Source organism: Leucoraja erinacea, chromosome 20, assembly GCF_028641065.1.
Source record: "Leucoraja erinacea ecotype New England chromosome 20, Leri_hhj_1, whole genome shotgun sequence".
NCBI lineage: Eukaryota > Metazoa > Chordata > Chondrichthyes > Rajiformes > Rajidae > Leucoraja > Leucoraja erinaceus.
The window spans coordinates 20,483,050-20,501,870 of record NC_073396.1 but is presented as its reverse complement, the minus strand read 5'-3'; the positions used below and the strand labels follow the sequence as shown (position 1 = coordinate 20,501,870).

Sequence of the window (18,821 nt, the reverse complement as noted above, 5' to 3'; positions counted from 1 at the left end):
TCCCACTGACCATCCCACCTGCTTCGGAGGCTTGTGTCTGTTGTACTCCTCTCCCCACAGCTTGGCATCCATTTGAAGCCGCACATCCTCAAAGTACACCTCTCGTTCCACCGAGTCGATGTAGCGCTTTGCGACGTAATTGGAGGCCGATTTCCACTGCTGATGACGTGCAAAGTTGGAAAGTTTCTTCCTATTGAGTAAAATATAAATGAACAGAATGTGGCATCTTCCGCAACTAATCAGCAAACAATAGACAATAGGCGCAGGAGGAGGCCATTCGGCCCATCGAGCCAGCACCGCCATTCAGTGTGATCATGGCTGATCATCCACAACCAGTACCCCGTTCCTGCCTTCTCCCCATATCCCCTAACTCCGCTATCTTTAAGAGCTCTATCTAACTCTCTCTTGAAAGTATCCAGAAAATTGGCCTCCACTGCCTTTTGAGGCAGAGTATTCCACAGATTCACAACCCTCTGTCTGAAAGTTTTTCCTTTTTCTATCCCCTTATTCTTAAACTGTGGCCCCTAGTTCACAACATCGGGAAAATGTTTCCTGCCTCTAGTGAGTCCAAACCCTTAATAATCTTATATGTTTCAATGAGATACCCTCTCATCCTTTAAATCCCTCACCCCATCAACACTCCCCCTCCAAGGCCCGCCCATCTCATTTCCAATTCCACCCCAGCTGGACTGCTCAACTGCTCATGGCAGTACAAGTTCACGGGTGAAAATCCCTTTCCCGTATCCGGTCCAAGCAGTCAATGAGGAAGTGTCACAGTGTGTCAATGAGACTCTGCCCTGCTGCACCATACAGAGATACCCCTAGTACAACACTCTAGTTCACGTATTGAATGAAGATATTCAAACTTCTCCCACTTCAGTGTCATCGAACCCCAACTAAACATCAAGAATGAGATTGCTGCTCCGCATCATATAACACAACTCATTTAAAAGTTTGAAGTCTGAAGAAGGATTCCACCCAGAAATGTAACCTGTCCATGTTCTCGAGGGATGCTGCCTGACACGCTTAGTTACTCCAGCACTTTGTGTCCAACTCATTTAAAAAGATAAATTATATAAAAGGAGATCCAAGGAACTGCAGATGCTGGTTTATAAAAAAAAAAAGACAAAGTGCTGGAGCAACTCAGTGAGTCTGGCAGCATCTCTAGAGAATATGGTTAGGTATCCATATTCTCTAGGGATGCTGCCTGACCAAATGAGTTACGCCAGCATTTGGTGTATTTTTTGTAATTCTATTAAAGTTGCATCGGTACTTCCTATGGGACACATGCTGAAATAAACACACACACAGAGACTTTGGTCTGAGAAATCTGTAGTAGCGCATGTACTTCTGCTGCTTTAGTAACTCTGAATGACCTCCAACTGTACGTGTAGACTGCTGACAGCTGGAAGATGCCTTGCCTAATGTCCGCAGAGTTTCTGAGAGTCAGCAACTCAACTCATTAACTCAACCCAATGCTGCTACATCCCACGCAAATATTACCCCAAAATAACTTTGGAAGCACTGGGCGACTAAAAATAAACAGAATTAAAAATAGAAACACGTTAGGGTCTGGGAAATAGGACAGAGGGAGACCAGTGGAGAATTCTTCTGGTCAGACAGATTTCCCCCTAGCTGATACTGTACAAACTGTTCTAAAAACTATTGGCAGCAACTAGTATATTTTCATTTAGAGATACAGCATTGAAACAAGCCTTTCGGCCCACTGAATCCACACTGACCATCGATCACCTGTTCACACTAGTTCTAAGTTATCCCACTTTCTCATCCACTCCCTACACACTAAGGGCAATTTCCAGAGGCCAATTTATCTACAAACCCGAACGTCTTTGGGATGTGCGAGGAAACCGGAGCACAGGGAGGAAACCCACAGGGAGAACGTGCAAACACCACACAGACAGCACCCGAGGTCAAGATCGATCCCAGGTCTCTGGCGCTGTGAAGCAGCAGCTCTACCCGCTGCATCACTATGCCGCCCACCACTACATCCACAATTGGTTCTTAACCAACTTGGTCTTTGGGCTCCCAATTCGCTGTCCTTTGCCTTTTGGGGCAGTCGATGACAAACACAAGGCAGAGGCACGGCACCTCATACACCGTGCGAGCGGGGACAATGAGGCCGACTACAGCGGCCCCACTCACAACCTGATCATCTACCACCTCACGACTGCTCTCTGTGCAGTTCCCTGGACTGCACTGTCTCGTGGGACATCATGTGAACAAATAAACTATACAAAACCTTTGGGAAATCAAAGTCAAGGTGATTTTATAAAACGTTACAGAGGCTTCTCTGCACTACACAATTACTAGCATTCTGCTCAGGAGGGGAAGACACTTTTAGTTTTCTCTCCGTCGCGCTGCAGATCACAATTCAGATAAATGCACCTCCAACGCGTTACAGCCAGGCTCACATCTCCACCCAGCCACCCTGCCCTCTCCCCGCCTGGATCTACATTAAAGGCAACGATAAAAATAGAACTTACGTTCTGTAGCATTCCCGCATGGCACCGCGGCCAAAGGGCTGAAAGGGAAACACCAATCTCTCAATTTACATTTCACCGTTACAAACAAGTTTGAAATACTAAAACCCTCATGGCATTTCCCCGAGTGAAATTCTCCTGAAGTTAACTTTCCTTTAGGAAGTTGGATGCAGGATTACGCTGTTCCACTGTTCTGCACCACTGGCGTGTACACAGCTGCAGCAATGCATTGGTTTCCTCAGAGGGCAGCAGAGCTGTTCACCAGCTCAGGGAGCCAGTGAATTGGACACCATGGGGCAATGCTGACCCCAGCCATCACATGCTTGTTTAGAGTCAGAGAGTTGTTCAGCACTCTCGTGTTTACCAGATTCAATGAGAGATGAGATATTTCAACAAACATTTACAACAGCCTCCTAACTTCCAGCTCACAATGGGCCGGACTTCTGTTTCTTGACGATTCACCAAGAGATTAGAGGTGCACAAGTGGATTCGATATAGCAGCTGCTGTCTAAAGTTACCCAAATCCATTCTTACCTGTTTAGCCATTTTTATGAGTACCTCATCTTCCACCCATTTGCCTGAAATGGCATTGTACCTGTTGAGGGAGGAGATCAAGTATTGGTTACTCTAGAGTCCACATCATTTCTCCAAACCCATCTGTCCCGTGCTTCGTACAAATGTACCCACTCCACACCATCATCACAGTCCACCGCTAGCTTAGAACACAAAGTGTTGGAGTAACTCAGTCAGGCAGCATCTGTGGAGGACATGGATAGGTGATGTTTTGGGTTGGACCCCTTCTTCCACCACAACCTTTAGCAGTGTGTTCCAGGAATCCACCACACTGCTATCCAGGCAAACACGTCCAAACACAAATACATTGAGTGCAGAAGAGAAAATAAACAAGTGTAAGCAAAATAAATGCATAAAGTGCTGGTGTAACTCAGCAGGTCAGGCAGCATCCTTGGAAAACATGGATAGGTGGCATTTCGGGAGGGGGCCCTTATTCAGACTGATTGTAGCGGGGAGGGTAAGAGAGAAGGAAGCTAGAAGAGAGGACAAAGTGTGGCAGGTAATAGGTAAATACAGGTGAATGCAAGCAAACTTAGTTTGGACAGGTCACAGCTGGTGCAAGACCAAGCTCCCATCACAGAAACATCTCAGCCTCAATCCCCTCATCCAACTCCATGTCACCGGACAGAGTGCAGCCTGCTACCAGGTTTTACAGCAACATCATTACTCCCTATATCCAGCAGTCAGCAGCAAAGCTTCAGGGATCCAAGGGAGAATAGCAAATGGTGCTCACTTGAAGACCAGGTTGGCAGGCTGTAATTCTCCCCAGAAGGAAAAAGTTTTAAATTCAACTCTTTTAAGTCTAGACTTAAAACTTATTTTTATTAACAAGCGTTTCTTGAGGTCCTCTCAGGGAGCGCTGTATGTATGTATTATGTATGTATTGTTAGATCTATGTACCACTGTTTGTAGAACGTTAGTACCTGCACTGATATAAAGCACTTTGCTCAACGAGAGTTGTTTTTAACTATAGAAATAAAATTGACTTGACTAAATCACTTTGCAAACAGAATAGCTGGGATTTCTAGTTCCAGCCAAATCTAATAATTATATTTTTGGTTTTGCAGGGAAAAAAAAATTTGTGAGTCTGCAATGGATCCCATCAGTCTTACCTCCTAACAATAACACAATTTAATCACTCAATGCTTTAACCTCAGCGTAGGAAGAAGCATGATTGTTCAGTTCCCAACCGGTTTAACATAAGCTGTGGCATTGCAAGTTTGATTAAACTGGCAAAGAGCCAGGTCCAGTCATAAATCAGCAACGTGATATACTCCCAGAGCTCACCAGATGTGACCAACATTACTGATCCTTGCTGACTGTATTGCTCACACCCTGGAGTTTTCAGCAGCGAGGTCCAAACCGGATCGAAGGCAGCAGAAAAAGTAATATTGCAGGAAATTAAAAAATCTCCAAGTTACTATACTTCCAATGGTTTTGCAGCTACATGTAGAAACAAGGAACTGCGGATGCTGGTTTAGCAAAGAAGACACAAAGTGCTGGAGTAACTCAACACGTCAGGCAGCACCTCTGGATGACATGGATAGGTGACATTTTGGGTCAGGGCCCTTCTTCCTGACGGATTCTGACTTGCAGCAGGTTTCCTAAAAACAACACAAAGTGCCTGAATAACTCAGCAGGTCAGGCAGCATCTGTGGAGGACGTGGATAGACAACGTTTCAGATCGGGACCCTCTTCCCACAGTTACATTCCTGGAAAATGCTTGAAGTCTTTCAAAGTCTTCATTGGATTCTCATACAGGGACTTGTCTCAAGAGATTCGGGAATTTGCTATGTGAACATCAACGATAAAATGTTCTCGATACAAAAGGGCAGAGTGAGGGCAGATTTAACAAGGCATTTGATAGAGTAAATACATAGAAACAGTTTCCAATGCAGGAGAGACAGTAATCAGAGAACATGTAATCTGAATACTTGGTAAGAAAGACAAGTAATGATAGGAAATATTTCACAGAACGAGTCATTCTAACAGGGAAACGACTGCTTAAAAGGCAGGGAGGAGCAGATTCAGTCATTAACCTACTGAGATTTCCATGTTTTCCAATAAGGAAAGATACAATGGGATAATGGAGGGAGAGACCACAGCGTGGAATTAGAAGCCAACTAGATGTTGGACGGTTACGATTTGAAACATTAACAATTCCCCCCCCCCCCCCCCCCCACACCCCACACAGAAGCTGCTCGACCGGCTGAGTTCCTCCAGATGTTCATGTTTAGTTTAGTTTAGAGATACAGCCCACCCGGTCCATGTCGACCAGCGATCACCGCACACTAACACAATTCTGCACAGACTAGGGACAATTTGCAATTTTTACCAAAGCCAATTTGCCTACAAACCTGTATGTCTGGAGTGAGGGAGGAAATCTGGAGAAAACCCACGCAGTCACTGGGAGAACGTACTATCCCCGTGCAGACAGCACCCAAAGTCAGGATCGAACCCGGGTCTGGTTCCACAAGGCAGCAGTTCTACTGCCACACCACCGTGTGTCTTGCTCTCGATTACAGCGTCAGCAGTCTCTTGTGTCTCCAGAGTGGGGGATTAATTGGATTACCATTATCTGGGCATGGTTATGGTTTATTCAGAAGTACATTTCTATTGACACAGACTTTTCTGGCACCCTAACCTGAGAGACCTTTGATCTTGCCAGAAGTTTGGGTAAAGTGCAGTTAGCCCAATTTGTGATCTCTAGTCAGCCCAGTTAGTTAGGTCTAGTCAGCCCAGTTAGTTATCTCTACTTTGCGTTACTTTACTTAGCCAGGTTAGTAATCTTTACTTAGCCAGGTTAGTTAGCTCCAATTTGCCCAGTTAGTTAGCTCAATGCAGCCTGGTGAGTTAACTCTACTTAGCCAGGTTATTTGCCTCCAATCAGCCCAGTATTGGTCTCAACCCACCATTCCAACCAGGGAGCCAGCAACAAGTCCCAGGGCTCACTCACCAAGAAAGCATGGCTACTTTGTGGCTCAACTTATTTTAACTTTAACTCTTAAAACACACCAAGGAAACAGACCCTTCGGCCTACCTAGTCCCATTCACACAAGTTCTTTATCCCACTTTCTCATCCACTCCCTACACACTAGGGGCAATTTACAGAGGTCAATTAACCTATAAAGTTGCATGTCTTTGGGATGTGGGAGGAAACTGGAGCACCCGGAGAAAACCCACGCAGCCGCAAAAAAGAACGTGCAAACTCCACACAGACAGCGCCCAATGTCAGGATCAAAACTGGGTCTCTGGCACCACGAGACAGCAGCTCTATCAGCTGTGTCACTGGACTGTCCCGATCCCCTTGATCAGAGAAATCTGTAATCTCAAACAATACCAGTACATTAACTGGTATTAACTTCGGACACTGGTCTGAAGAATGGTCCCGACTCAAAACGCAAGTTTATTCTAGCATTGTGTGTCCTTTTTTTAAACTAATAGATTAAACCTCCTTTGGTACACAAAAATGCTGGAGAAACTCAGCGGGTGCAGCAGCATCTATGGAGCGAAGGAGCTCCTTCGCTCCATAGATGCTGCTGCACCCGCTGAGTTTCTTCAGCATTTTTGTGTACCTTCGATTTTCAATCATCTGCAGTTCCTTCTTAAACATTAAACCTCCTTTACTTTGAGTGATGCAAGGAAGCACAAATACTTTGCCCTTCATAAAGGAAAATGGTTCAATACTGTTGTTGTTTTATTTCAGTGGAGCAGGTTGATAAATTACTTTGTGTTTTTGGCACTTGCGACCTCAAGTCAGCACTAGAACAAACACACTGGCAAACTTCCTGGAGATACTCACAGATCCCAACTCTGCTGTACTCTGAAGAAGGGTTTTGGCCTGAAACGTTGCCCATTTCCTTCGCTCCATAGATGCTGCCTCACCCGTTTAGTTTCTCTAGTACTTTTGTCTACCTTCTGCTGTACTCAAATCATGTTTACTGTGCATCAAATTACTTTCTCACAGAATATCATCTCAACATACAAAGGCATTCTTTTCCTTTGAAAAACTCTCAGCAATTACAAAGATAGCATTAAAACAACAAGATGGATTGACCTGTAACGAGTTGCCGTCTCGGTCTCAATCTCTTCCAGGTGGAACTCTGCCCAAGGATCAGGCATGTGCTTGGCCTTTTCCAATGCATGTTTCCAGGCATCCTGTGGGACAAATGGAACAGCTCAGTTTCCTCACCAAAATTTCATTTACAAAATGTATTCTGAACAAATAACTATTTGTTTGTATTTGTAAACCAGATCTCACCCAGGGCCAATAACAATACAGTAGTGAAAGTAGAATGCACCTTCATGACTATCAATTATCAAGTATTCACAACATGCACAATATCCGATTTGCACAGCGGCGCAGCGGTAGAGTTGCTGCCTCACAGTGCCAGAGACCCAGGCTCGATCCCGACTCCAGGTGCTGTCTGTACGGAGTTTGCATGTTCTCCCTGTGACCACGTAGATTTTCTCCGGTTTCCCCCCACTACAAAGAAGTGCAGGTTTGTAGGTTAATTGGCTTCTGTAAATAATCCCCAGTGCGTAGGATAGAACAAGTGTACGGAGATTGTTGGTCAGCGCGGACTCGGTGGGCCAACAGGCCTGTTGCCACGCTCTAAAAGTCGGAATGAGAGCACTGATCCACATAAGAGCTTCAATTCGTGCTCAGGGCCTGGCCTCAGAGTGGGATTTGAAAAGATTTTAAGGGCACATTATTTTAACTAACTCCAAAATGAAGTTGGGAAATCACATTAGAAAACAGGATGGAAAATCAAGACTGCAGGGATGATCCAGAGCTTCCGGTTCCATGTTCACTTTAATCCTCAACTCCACTCCTACTCCGACCTAGACGAACGACATCTTCTCTTCCATTTAGGCGCTCCAAATGAATGTTGAAACTTCAGGTCAACCTCTCTTTCAACGGTTCCCATAATCACACTCATGGTCATTTTAAGTCAATTTATTTAAAATGCTTCACTAACAACTAGTCCTCACCTACTATTTAGTCTTTGTCATAGATAAGTGACGTTTCGGGTTGGGATCCTTCTGAAGAAACATCACCTATCCATGATCTCCAGGAATGCTGCCTGACCCACTGTTATTCCAGCATTTTGTGCCTTTCCTGGCTAAACCTGTATCTACATTTCCTTGTTTCTACACCTTTTCCAAACTGGCATCTCCTCCAATCTTCTCCTGGTTCTGACCCAAAACACAAATTAGTTTCTCTTTCCACAGTTGAGCTCTTCCAGCATTTCTGTTTGTGTTTTCAAGCATGCCTTTAGTTTAAGAGAGTCCAGAAAATTGCATTGCCTCTGAATTTCCGCTGTTGCCCTTTTTTGTAAAAAATAAAAATAAGTTGAGCCTCTGTGAGCTAAATGTTAAAAGATAGTCCAGTGAACACACATACATTTCTCAGAGGCTAGATTTAGATTGGAAGTGAAAATGAACCAATTTTTTCTGTTCTACCAAATAATGAGTCCTTTATCTTGTTAGTGCACTCATCATACAATCACAAAGTGCTGGAGTAACTCAGTAGATTAGGCAGCATCTTTGGAGAACATGGATAGGTGACGTTTCGGGTCAGGACCCGAACCACCATGTTCTCCAGAGATGCTGCCTAACCTGCTGAGTTAGTCCAGCATTTGGGGTATTTTTTTGTAAACCAGCTCCGTTTCAATAAGCCCGATTTATCAACGTCCATTATCAACGTTCATGCCACCAAGGTCAGTGAGCAAGCTTCTAGTTTTGTTTTCATGCAATATTTACGCCTTGCATCAGATACAATATTTACATTCACTGAGCAGCCATGACTGAACTTACCAAACATTAGATCTTTTGTTTCTTTAAAACAGCTTGGAAACAAACATTGCCATAAATCTTTCAGCTTACAATTGCCAATAGACATTGGCTAGGTGACAAATTTTGCACATGGGGTTTCTAGTTTCTAAAGCAATGAATTTTAGCATCTAAAGTGGCGACTTTATTTGGAGCCAATAATATTTATTCTGGCGCATACTATTAAGTTGATTCAGACCGAACTTCAGGTCAATCTGACAATGGTCAATATGAATTTTAGAAAAGACTTCCTTCCAAAGTAATTAGGTAAATATGCGAATGGCAACAAAATAACATTTGCTTTTACTTTTTGGGATAGAAATTTATATTCCTCATCTCCACTCCATGACAAGTTATAATTTAAAATATTTTTTTTTAATTTAAAAAAAGAATTAATTAACTTTCAGTTGCAACTTGATGTATTCTGCTCAGATTTAACGTGTAGTGCAGTGAAGAACTAAACAGCCAATTCTAAATTAAAACAGCAGATCAAATTATCGTGTTCTGCAGAAACACCGTGAGTGGAGACTGTGGATTGAAAGACTCAGCTGCAGACCGTGTGCAGTTGGTGGCTGAGTTAGCAGAAGTTGCCATGTGCAGGAAATGCTATTACTGAGCGTCTGGAGACAGAAGATATCTTTAAGTATTTTTAATTCAGAGAGAAACAGGGCTTTCTGAGAAGTTATTCCCCGGGAAAGACTTTAAAGGAGCACCCAGAACGGATAACTTTAAAGCAAGGGAAGTTAGGGCAAAGTAGAAATGGAGCAAGGCACGAGTGTCTCTGTTCAATCACGCTGTATACAGCACAACATTGTAATTCCAATGTCAAAGCAGTCACAAGCTCACGTGTGGCAAAGTGCTTTACATACAATGGGGTCATTGTTGCAATGCAAAAATCATGCTTGGTGCTTTCTAAATAACCAGCTGATTGAGGGATGATTATTGACCGAAAGAAATTTACAATTCTTCAAATGAATCATGTAATCTTTCATGCCTAACAGAGGCTGGTGGGGAGAAGGTGTCCTTGGATTAACCTGGTCGACCATGCAAAACCTTGGTGCTGCACTGGAAGCCAGCCTAGATTAATACTCCAGTTCTGCAATACTGCACGATGCTTAATGACACTCGAGGCTGGGCAAGGCAGGTCTCGATCCAGATCGACAGGCCCACAGGGTATGTAACTGTGGAAAGAACGAGACAGACAAAGGTGGCGAGGGTGGGTGCATAACAACAAACGTCAGAAGGACCTGAAAGCTGCAAGGAAAAGGATGGAACGAGTTAAAACTGCGAGAGGGAAGAAACGTTATCAAGGACTCTACAGAGTCATACAGCACGGAAACAGGCCCTTTGGCCCAACTTACCCACGTCAAGACGCCCCATCTACATGAGTCCCATCTGCCCGCGTTTGGGCCATATCCCTCTAAACCTTTTCTATCCATGAATCTGTCCAAATGTATTTTAAATGCTGTCATGGTACCTGCCTCAACTACTTCCAGTGGCAGCTCGGTCCATAGACCCACCACCCAGCAGAAGATGGTGTGCAACAAAGACATTGGGACTGTACTCATGGACCTTCGAGCCTTTGTAGTTATTATTCTCACATCAAGAGCATCTGTAATTAACAAAGAGGAAAACCAGCTGGGCGGAGGAAGTCTGCAGTGTGTTCTGTGGTCTCAAATTGAATTGGACCATTTACTGCCTCCTCCAACTAACCCCTGCCTTTGTCTTGTGAACAACTGAATGCGTTTCCTGCCTGCATCGCAGCATGGAGCACACACGCACACACTAACTCTGGCCAAGAGGTCAGCCCTCGTCCCCACAAGCCATAAGCAGGGAACGAGGCCAAAGCATGAGATGACAATGCAGAATGATGCTCTGGCTCTCTTCTAACCACTGATCTGATAAATAAATGTCAACACATTCACTCAGACAGTAGAGAGAGGTCACACAAACTCTGCCTGAAGCTGGGCGAGGTTCACCCAAAATCAGCTCCTGGCCTGATGTGGACTGATCTTGAACAACGGCCGACATGAAGTGATAATTGCGATTCCATAGCCTCGTTTACTAAAACTCCCGTAATCCACTATCTAACTACTCAGAAATAATTTGATATTTGGTTTACGAGTTAACCAGAGTGCTGCCCGGACTAGAGGGTATTAGTTACTGTAGATTAGTCATTGCATGTAAACCAATCATAGTAGAAATAGCATCACGAACCCCACCTTACTGTATGCTTTATATTAACACCCACTTCCTACACTAGGCAGTCTTGGAAGCAGTAACGATGAACTAGCAACTAACAGCCTGCTGTGCTGCTATATTAAGTGTATCAATTAAAGATGACTTCAAACTCCAGACTGTGTAATATACATATTTACAGTTACAAAGAGTGACTAGGATTGTTTCCTGTGGAGTGTATGTGGCCAAAGGGAGACCTGATAGAGGTATATGAAACTATGCCAGGCACAGATACGGTAGAGACAGTCAAGCTTTTCTTCGACATGTAACAAGGGCATGGATTTAAGGTGAGAGTGGTAACATTTAAAGGAGCTGTGTGGGCCAAGTTTTTATTTTTTGTAATTAATTATTTTTTTTAAAACAGAGTGATGGGTGAATGGAACACGCTGCCAGGGTTGATGGAGGATAGTGGGGTTTAAGGGGCTTTTAGACGGGCACATGGTTATGCAGGGAATGGAGGGATATAGATCAGGTGCAAGCAGATGAGATTTGTTTAATTGCTTCATGTTCGGCTGGGACATTGTGGGCTGAAGGACCTGTTGCTGTGCTATACTTTTCTATGTTCTCAGTTCTAAAATGACAAATGTTAGAACTTTTTTTTACACTAGGGTAGTGGGTATATGGAACGAGCTGCTGGAAGAGGTAGTTGAGGCAGGTACTATCAAAATATTTAAGAGACATTTGGACAGGTATGTGGATATGAAAGGTTTAGAGGACTATGGGCCAAATACAGGCAGGTGTGACTAGTGTGGATGAGGCATGCTAGTCGCAGGGGCAAGTTGGGCCGAAGGACCTGTGCTATGTTCCTGTTCTATGCATCTTTTCTAAATTCTAAAATGACAAACGCTGTCAAATCTAAATTTGAGAAGAGTTAATAAAACACCAACCCCGTTTTGTTCAAATGTTTTGTTTTTAAACAGCATTGCCAGAATCATTTGTAACAGTCCAGCTGGTGCTCTCTGTGTCAATGGCACTATCTCACACAGAGCACAGCACAATCCTCGCATCAACACGGATGTCCTGTTTATTACATGCAACACGTTTACAACCTTTGACTGTTCTTTATCTGCAAATATCGCAGAGTAAAATCAGAAGCTGTTCTTCTAACATGCCCCAAAAATAAACAGAACCACTGCATTGGGGTTTAAACATCAACATGTTTAACTGTTGAAATCACCTTCACAATTCCTTTCAAACTGATACAAAACAACAAGAAATCAGGAAGCGATAGGTGACATCAGGAACAGATCTCAAACCCTGAAGGTATCAACAACAAACTGCAGATAGACTGGATGGAGGGTCTCCAGTCTGAAGAAGGGTCCCAACCTGAAACATCACCTATCCTTTTTCTCTGGACACGCTGCCTGACCCGCTGAACTACTCCAGCACTTTGTGTCTATCTTTGGGATAAACCAGCATCTGGCATTCTTTGTTTCTACTGTTTCAAAAACAAACTGCTCCTTTAACATTAGGAAAGCATTCCAAGGATTATACTGGAGCATTTCCAACCTCAATTTACGCAGAACAGTAACATGACATTAGGACAAGTAACACAGACGCATTAACCAAGTCTATGAGGAATCTTAAGATGGGCACAGGAACAAGAGGTGGAGAGGCTGTGGAGAGAGGTTGGGAGCAAGGAGAAGAGTTCTGCAGTGTTGGGATCCAGGGGTAAAGAAGGAGATGAAACGTGGCTCAAACACAGCAAAATGAAAGGAGAATTAATGACGACATCCAGGAAAGTACTTATCACAATTTAAACAGATCAGTGACAAGATGGTGTCAGTGAAGAAATTATTACATATATTGCACCAACCCAACACCGATCTTGTCACCGATCTGTTAAAATTGTGATAGGTACTTTCCTGCATGTCGTCAGCTAATGTCAGACTTTGGACGGGTCTCGTGATTCTGAAGGATGCATGAAAGATCATTTTAAAATATAAAAGTCAAAATTATTATTAGAAACAAAGCATTGCCTGTTAGTGTTGTCATTGGCACGGTTACAATACCTCTGTTTCTGATTATGGAAAAAGTCCTTGTATGTATTTTTGCTTTATTTGGACGGCATTACCAGAGGTTTGGTTTTCTCCATGAAATGATACAAGACACCAATAGTTAACTGAAAACTAACGACACCACACACTGATTTGATCAAAACATTTCTCAGACCCTCTGCCGATTACCTTTTTAATTAAAGTAATTAAATGCAAACGTACAAATAAAGTGCTGGAAATACTCAGCAGGTCAGACGGGAAGAGAATTAATGCTCCAGGTTTTGCCCCCCCCCCCAAAAGAAACAAAGATACTGCTTTAGATTTGAGCACAAGATGGAGACTTATTTTTCAAACTCAGTTTTGCTGTAAATGTTTGAAATGTTTCTGGCAAGCTTGTGGGAATTTGGTCCTGATTTCATATAAAGTGACGCTAAGCAGATTGATTCACCAGCAAACCTCCGAAAATGATTTTGCACAGCTCATATTCCCTTCCTCTACCCTTAGTATTCTCAAACCTATAACAAACTGGTTGGCCCCATTTGGACTGATATCTGCAGTGGGACAGGAAAGACTTTCATTACTACAGACCAGGCAAAGGTCATTTCAAGTTATTCCAAAGTATTTTACAAATAATGGTCCCTTTGCAATTCAAAAAAAAAGTGCAGTCGCTGCTGTAATATGGCACAGCACACTCCGTGGCGTAGCTGGTAGAGACACCGTCTCATGGCGCCAAAAACCCAGGTTCAATCCTGACCTCAGGGGCTGTCTTTACACATTTATACATTAAACATGCAAATTTACACATTGTACGTGTACATACTTGGTCAATAAACTTATTCATCTTCATCTTATACATCGTCTGCGAGGAGTTTGCACGTTCTCCCAATGACCGCGTGGGCTTCCTCTGGGTGCTCCGGTTTCCTCCCACATCCTAAAGATGTGCAGGTTGGTAGGTTAATTGGCCTCTATAAAATTGCCCCAAGTGTGTAGTGAATAAGAAAGTGGGATAACATAGAACTGGTGTGAACGGGTGATTGATGGTCGGCCTGGACTCAATCAATGTGACCAGATCACCCATTTCAGTGATGTTGATTAATGGCCACAGCACAAGAACTCCCCTCTGTTCTTCAGAAGTTCACTATGGGTTTCTTACATAAAGATCTGTTTCATCCGGGGCAATTCTCCCCTCGATGGAGGGGATCACTTTGGATTTTTTTTTACACTGGAATCTCAGACGTGGGACTTTAACCAAGCACAGGTCACCAATTACGGCCACACATCACGTGCTGCAGAAGCGGGCACCATTATGACTTTTATTACATCGTTAATGGTCAGAAATATGGATAGCAAGTGTTTAGAGGGCGATGGGCCAAATGCAGGTAAATGGGACGACCGCAGTATGCCAACTTGGTCAGCATGGACGAGTTGGGCCGAACGGCCCGTTTCCGTGCTCTCTAGCTCTGTGACTATCACTCACATAAATCACGTATTTGATATCAAAAGGCAGCAGGTTTTTCTAATTTTTCATATCCCTGGTGTCCTATTATACATGGACAAATCTTACAGTGCACGACTTTCAAACAGGAATTGTAGTTACCACCTGGCTAATCTGTAAACACTCAGAGCTGGATAACAGCCTCATTAAAATACATACTCTGACCTCTCATCTCCAGGTAAGACTGCGCATGCCCCGTCAGTACAGACCAAGGTTGTAAACAACCAGAGTTAGTTCGTTAGAGTGCCCCAAGTGTCTGCAGCTATACATGCAAGGCTCTCATTCACTGCAGTGAATGCTGATTAAAAACGCAAGCTTCATTTGCAAGTGAAAGCACAGTCATCAAAAGAAAATAAGTCGAAATGCAAAAAGGAAGAATCTGAATTTGGTACCTTAACGTTGAACGACCTTACAGGGGAGCTGGAAGTTTCACAAAATTTGCCCTTTAAGTAATTACGATTGCAAATCTTGTTTGTCTTATTGTGGTCGTCATAGTCCGTAATGGGACAGATAAGGTACTGCTCTTCATCATCGCTGTCATCTGCCGAGTTTCCACGCCCATCGTCAACACCTTCAATCTCAAAGATCAGGTCCTCCTCTGCCATGTTCCAATGCTGATATCGCCAGCTTTACCGAACCGTCTTGCAAAATACGTTCTCCTAAAGACAGAAAACAATTGAGTTATCAGACGCTCACATCACGATATGATTCTGTCCCTTTATTGGACTTCCTTAAAAGGAAATTACATGATATGCAAAACAGTGAACAGTGATGCAGCTGGTAGAGCCCCTCTGGATAAACTAAAACAGTCAAACTCCTGAATCATTGAAAGATGCGGAATGGAAAGAGGCCCTTTCACCCACCGACCCCTGCATGTTGACCCCTATCTCTATACCATCTGAATGGAGTTTGCACGTTCTCCCTGCGAGCGGGTGCTCCAGTTTCCTCCCACATCACAAAGGTGTGCAGGTTTGTAGGTTAACTGGAATCTGTGAATTGCCCCCTTAATGTGTAGGGAGTGGATGAAAAAGAGGGATAACATAGAACAAGTGTGAATGGGTATTTGATGGTTGGCACGGACTCAGTGGGCCAAAGGGTCTATTTTCCTGCTGTATCTTTCAATTATTCAATGTTTCTGCTTTATTTATACACCATGGTATATTTCCATTTACAGTTCTGCATGAGTATTGTCTCTAACTTTTTCATGTTTATTTTACTCAAATAACATTTCACCCACAGACACAAAAGTCCTGCCTGGTCTGTGCGGCCTTGCTGCCACACTCCACCCCTCCCCGCAGAGCTTTATTTTTACCTCTCCTTTCATGTGGCTTCATCATGTTCTCCCTGCCAGAGCACAAGCCAATTGCAAAGCATTAACTGAAACCAGGGAGACGGGGCGACAGCTGGCTCCAACGTGAGATACGTGTCCGTGCAGAGAAGTGAACAGAACATCGAGTACGAGAGGGGCAGCAACATGCGGCCCCATCAGGGCAAGCACATAACCCAACCACAGAACCTCTGGTGGCATCAAGCAGTGCCCAGCGGCTGATCAACAGCTGTAGGGATGGTCCAGACACCAGTGATATTGCCAAGCACGGTGCCAGAGTAACCAAACAACAAAAGCACTCCTTACATGTGTGGATACACACAGCGACATAAAGATTACCAAGCATCAAGTGATTACCTGAGCTTTCCTGCTGACAGCAAAGCTATCAAACAACAGAAGGCACAGAGTGGTGGAGTAACTCAGCGGGTCAGGCAGCATCCCTAGAGGACACAGATAGGTGACGTTACGGGTCGGGACCCTTCTTCAGACTGCAGTTCCTTGTATCTGCATTTTACTGCTCCACAACAAAATATCTTCAAAGTATGTCCACTTTGAAGAAATGTCTGAAGAAGGGTTCTGACCCTAAACGTTGCCTATCCATGTCTTCTACAGATGCTGCCTGACCCACTGAGTTACTGCAGCCCCCTTCCAGCCCACTTGAGTGAGACCCCTGACCCCCACCATCAGTGCACTGTGGCTGCAATGTGCACTATTTACAACACACATTGTAGTTACTTGCCGAGACCACTCGGAGAACACGGCCAAACTCCTCACCACCAAGGACAAGGTCAGCGGGTACATGAGAACAGCACCATCTGCAAGGTCTCACTGCTCTGTCAGTCCACTGGCTCCCAATCTGCTACTTTAGTCCCGAGCCAGAAATCATGATAAGTCCTGCAGTAATATCAGCCCCACTTCCCCACCCTAACTTTTATTATTATGATGAGACACAACATGGAAACAGGCCCTTCGGCCAATGGAGTCCATGCTGACCACCGATCACCCGTTCACACTGGTTCTCTGTTATCCCACTTTCTCATCCACTCACTACAGTCAGGGCAATTTACAGAGGCCAATGAACCTACAAACTCACGCGTCTTTAGGGTGTGGGTGGAAACTGGAGCATCCGGAGGAAACCCACGCAGTCACCGGGAGAACGTGCAAACTCCACATAGAAAGCACCCAAGGTCAGGATCGTACCTGGGTCCCTACCGCTGTGAGGCAGCGGCTCTACCAGCTGTGCCACTGTGCCCTCCACCCCCCCCCCCCCCCCATTTCAGCCAGCCTGCCCCCACTCCCCAAGGGCAATAAGGAAGGATAATAAATACCCACCTTGTCTGAAACACCTACATCACCAAAAAAATTAATGACAAACACAGCCTGCAAAAATCAGTCTCTTTGCACTCACACATGCTGCAAGGCAGTTGCCCAAAATCTCTCTCAAAAACAAAGTCAGGGCTCGCTTTACTACAAACACTGCCATTTTGCAAACACTTCACCAGTTCTTGGTGCGTTGCCCCAAGTTCAACTCCAAGGTGCCAGCTTTTGCAGCACCGCCCCTCAACTCACCAGCAATCTCAATGAGATAATGTGTTTACATCCACACTGCCTCCACACCTCCCTCCCTCCCTTGTCACAACTGGCAAAGCTCCAGTTTAATCCAAAATAAATCATTCTGGATAACTTGCTCCCAATAGTTTAAAAAAAAAACAGGACGATCAGTATGCCACATAATATATTTGTCACGAGTTGTTCCTAATAGTAAAACGACCAGAATTATTTCAATCTTCACATGCTAAATGTTGCAATCTGTTTGCACAATTTCAGGGCTTGCTTTTGTTTTAAGCAACAAGCGCAACTTGCGCAAAGCGCGGCTGCAGATATTCTGAATGCATCTACCGCCCCCCTTGCATGGTTAACGCTCCTGGCTGTTCACAGCAAAGATCCTCTGCTATAAGATCTTTGGTTCACAGTTCCTCCTGGGGTTTCGCCACAACAGAAGTTAGCTGACTGTGCACAATTGCAAACCTCCGCGACTCTGCAAAGGGAAATTACATTGATCCAAGCGATGCGATAGGAGTGTTGATAATGGCACACACTCACCGCAGAACCTGCACTCTGTCATCAGACGCTGGAGGCGAGGAAGATGGAGCAGCGGCATGAAATCCTCCACAGCCGCACACCAATGTTCACACCAACGATCCTATAGCAATAGGATATTTTGGTTCACACGGGGTTTGCTCGCAGGCTGATCAAGGATACTAGAGGAGCTAGGATCGTTGAGGCTGACTGAGAGGAAGAGGAAGGACGTGTTATAGACATCCAGTTGTCCCCTCCCCAACCACGTGGGCAGGGATCCACCCACTTGTGGCTCGTTACAGTATGTACATTATGTGTGTGTGTGCGCCACAGTGCGCCCGCTGCTCTGCACGTACACAACTACAACGAGAACACATTACAAACCCTTCCTCCTTCCCTCTCGGCTTGCATTTAAATGAGAGGGGTGGGTGAGAGATTCACGTGGTCCACCCTGATTCGACTAATCCATTCAACCCGACGTGCACAAACAAATAGATCAAGTTGACCTACAACTTTAAGCTGAGCACGCCATCCGCAAGAAGAAGATTAAAATGAGAAAGCTGCAATCCAAACCCTTTAAAGGAGAGTTTTCAAATAATGTTACAATTACAGGAATGACGTGGAGGCTTTGGAGAGGGTGCAGAATAATGCCTAGATTAGAGGCTTTTAGGTACAGGGAGAGGTTGGACCAATTTGTATAGCCTCTGAAAATGTCGGATGAATTTTTCGCACGGTTCACGCATTGTATATGTTTATTACTTGGACAGGGGCCACAT

The 18,821-nt window shown here is 44.3% G+C and overlaps 1 protein-coding gene across 3 annotated transcripts in view; it reads right to left on the bottom strand.

Annotated features, from left to right (window-relative positions):
• eef2k (eukaryotic elongation factor 2 kinase) overlaps positions 1-18,357 on the bottom strand; it is a 36,776-nt gene extending 18,419 nt beyond the window's left edge. Inside the window, exons 1-7 of one of the 3 annotated variants that reach the window (XM_055651566.1) lie at positions 18,070-18,357; positions 15,032-15,298; positions 13,965-14,075; positions 7,132-7,232; positions 3,036-3,096; positions 2,505-2,542; positions 19-190 (exon numbers count right to left, since the gene is read on the bottom strand). In XM_055651566.1, coding sequence (XP_055507541.1) covers positions 19-190; positions 2,505-2,542; positions 3,036-3,096; positions 7,132-7,232; positions 13,965-14,075; positions 15,032-15,244 — 696 coding nt within the window. In that variant the 5' untranslated portion in view covers positions 15,245-15,298; positions 18,070-18,357. The remainder of the gene's footprint in view (positions 1-18; positions 191-2,504; positions 2,543-3,035; positions 3,097-7,131; positions 7,233-13,964; positions 14,076-15,031; positions 15,299-18,069) is intronic. The other 2 variants (XM_055651567.1, XM_055651568.1) reach the window with 2 other exon arrangements.
• Positions 18,358-18,821: the final 464 nt, after the last annotated feature.